Source organism: Cyprinodon variegatus, unplaced genomic scaffold, assembly GCF_000732505.1.
Source record: "Cyprinodon variegatus isolate N-32 unplaced genomic scaffold, C_variegatus-1.0 Scaffold223, whole genome shotgun sequence".
NCBI classification, from domain to species: domain Eukaryota; kingdom Metazoa; phylum Chordata; class Actinopteri; order Cyprinodontiformes; family Cyprinodontidae; genus Cyprinodon; species Cyprinodon variegatus.
In genome coordinates, this window is record NW_015150676.1 from 206176 (window position 1) to 208592 (window position 2417).

The window sequence follows — 2417 nt, forward strand, 5'->3', positions numbered from 1 at the left end:
TTCTAAATTCCTCATACTCCATCATTTTACCATTCTAATTAATAATGTCATTAACAAATATAAGTCCTCTTAAAAACATGCTTTTCAAAAAGAAAGGTGTTCCATCTATCAGTATATATGAATTCATCCATATCATCTGTTTAGTTGTTTCCGTAGCAGAGCTGGTTAAATTCAAATTGCATGCCACAGCTGAGCTAACGCTGATTATCTGGAACTAGTTCCCACTGTAGAAGAAAAATACATCAACTGGTAAATTATTATTGGGAATAATTTGAAAACGACTTCTTTCTGCTTCATGTCCTTAATTTAATAATATTAAATTTAGTTTGACTGGATGATCTGGTTGAATTATAAATATTGTAAATTGGCGCTATAGAAATTGTATTGAATTGATTCAGTTGGGTCGGGGTTAATTAAGATGTTTTTTGTTTCTGCATCAGGCTTTCCAAAGGAGACCCCTCCACCTTTCTGCCCATACTCAGCTTCACCCTCACCTCCTTCTCTGCACCGTTTGCGGAGCAGCTGGTGGCAGCTGGCCTGGAAATGACGGGAAAAACGGACCTCAGGTTCACCGACGCGCTCTATAAGGTAACATGGTGTCCTGCAGGGAGCAGGAAGAGACAAGCTGAGTCCCAGAACCGTCACATTTACATCTGCTGACCAATGAAAGCACCAACCTCTCACTGCTTTAGAAAGGTGCTGTTTGTTTTTATCAGCATACAGATTCACAGAGATTTGTTGTCTCCAGGTTCTAAGAGACATCTTCCACTATAAACCTGTCCTGAGCAAACAGCAGTTCCTCCAGTGGGGCTTCTCTCAGAGGAAGATCTCCTTCGTCTGCGACGTCATTAATCTGGTCCTGCAGAGACACAAGCAGCTCAACAAGGTAACCCACACTGAGAGGAGGAGGAAGAGCTGGTCTCTCAGAGGGACAGACCTTCATGTTTTCATGTAAAATGGACATAAATCTTTTATGGGAACTCAGCTGAAGCTGAATAAGGACAGAGGTGACAATTTGGATCACTTGAAGATCATCTGTGGGGAAGAGTGTAGTGAAAGCTGGACTCAGGCGAACAAGGAGAATAGAAAGTGAACCAGAGAAACAGACGCAGACCTGAGATCAGTGCAGAGAGAAAACTAAGTCCTGGTGCAGTCAATTCAGCTCAGCTCACTGTGAGAGTAATATGCCAGAGAATTAGGGCCAGGCAAGAGATTTCTATTAGAATAACCTCATTATATTATGAGAATAAAGTTATAATATTATGAGAATAAAGTCGTAATTTTACAAGAATAAAATTGTAACATTATGAGAATAAAGTTTTATTTCATGACAACTGTCACCAGAAGCACCGTCTTCCCTAAAATGAGGAATGTTGAGCATCTTCTGAAGTTATACTTTGGCATCGGTTTGATAAATAAGGAAATATGAAGTCTTTTAGCATCAAGTTATTATCAGTATGTCTGAGTCAAAGTGGACTCAGGTTGCTGATTGGTGGAGCTGGATGGCCGCCATCTGCTGGACGCAGCGCGAAGCTTTCTCTCTGAAATGTGTTGTATGATGACTTCATCTCATTGTTTTTCAAATTTATTCTCGTAATGTTACGACTTTATTCTCATGATATTATAACTTTATTCTGATAATGTTGCAACTTTATTCTCATAATGTTACAATTTTATTCTCATAATGTTGTGACTTTATTCTCAGAATCTTATGACTTTATTCTGGTATTACATAAAATCTCCAGCCTGGCCCTATTACTCTGTGGTAGAATACAGAATGAACCATGAAGCACTGAGGAGCAGATCATCAGCGTGTGTGTGGGCGGGTGTTTCTTACGTTATGGGGTCTGTTTTCCATAAATATTAGCACATTGGGTCATTGGATCTGGCTGCTGTAGTAGGGTCATTGTCTGGCCTCTATGGACACCAATGCTGTTCTAAGGTTACGTGTTGGGCTTAGGACTAAGGTGTGAATTGAGTTTAGGTTAGGTTTAGGGTAAGGCTCACTGTTAGGCTGTAGAAATAAATGGAAGTCAATGGAAAGTCCCAACAATGCTAAAGAAATGTGTCTGTGTGTTTTGTAGCCCAGACTGAGGTGTCCTGCTCCACACAGGACCAGGAAGGAAGCTCCTCTGACTGCCACTGATGCTGATGCTGTAAGTCTGATACAGAGACTGGTCCCACATCTAAACAGAATAGAACTGATCTAAACAGAACGGAACTGATCTAAACAGAATGGAACTGATCTAAACAGAATGGAACTGATCTAAACAGAATGGAACTGATCTAAACAGAATGGAACTGATCTAAACAGAATGGAACTGATCCCTCCAGGATGGAGTCACAGCCAAACAGGAACAGACCAGATGAAGCTACTATGAGAAAAAGCAGAGAGAGCAGAACGTTAGAGATTGAAC

At 40.5% G+C, this 2417-nt stretch overlaps 1 protein-coding gene across 1 annotated transcript in view; it reads left to right on the forward strand.

Annotated features, from left to right (window-relative positions):
* cep44 (centrosomal protein 44kDa) overlaps window positions 1-2417 on the forward strand; it is a 17728-nt gene that overhangs the window by 5560 nt on the left and 9751 nt on the right. The window contains exons 3-5 of the mRNA XM_015380854.1: window positions 419-588; window positions 749-886; window positions 2085-2156. Of these exons, the coding sequence (XP_015236340.1) occupies window positions 419-588; window positions 749-886; window positions 2085-2156 (380 nt within the window). The remainder of the gene's footprint in view (window positions 1-418; window positions 589-748; window positions 887-2084; window positions 2157-2417) is intronic.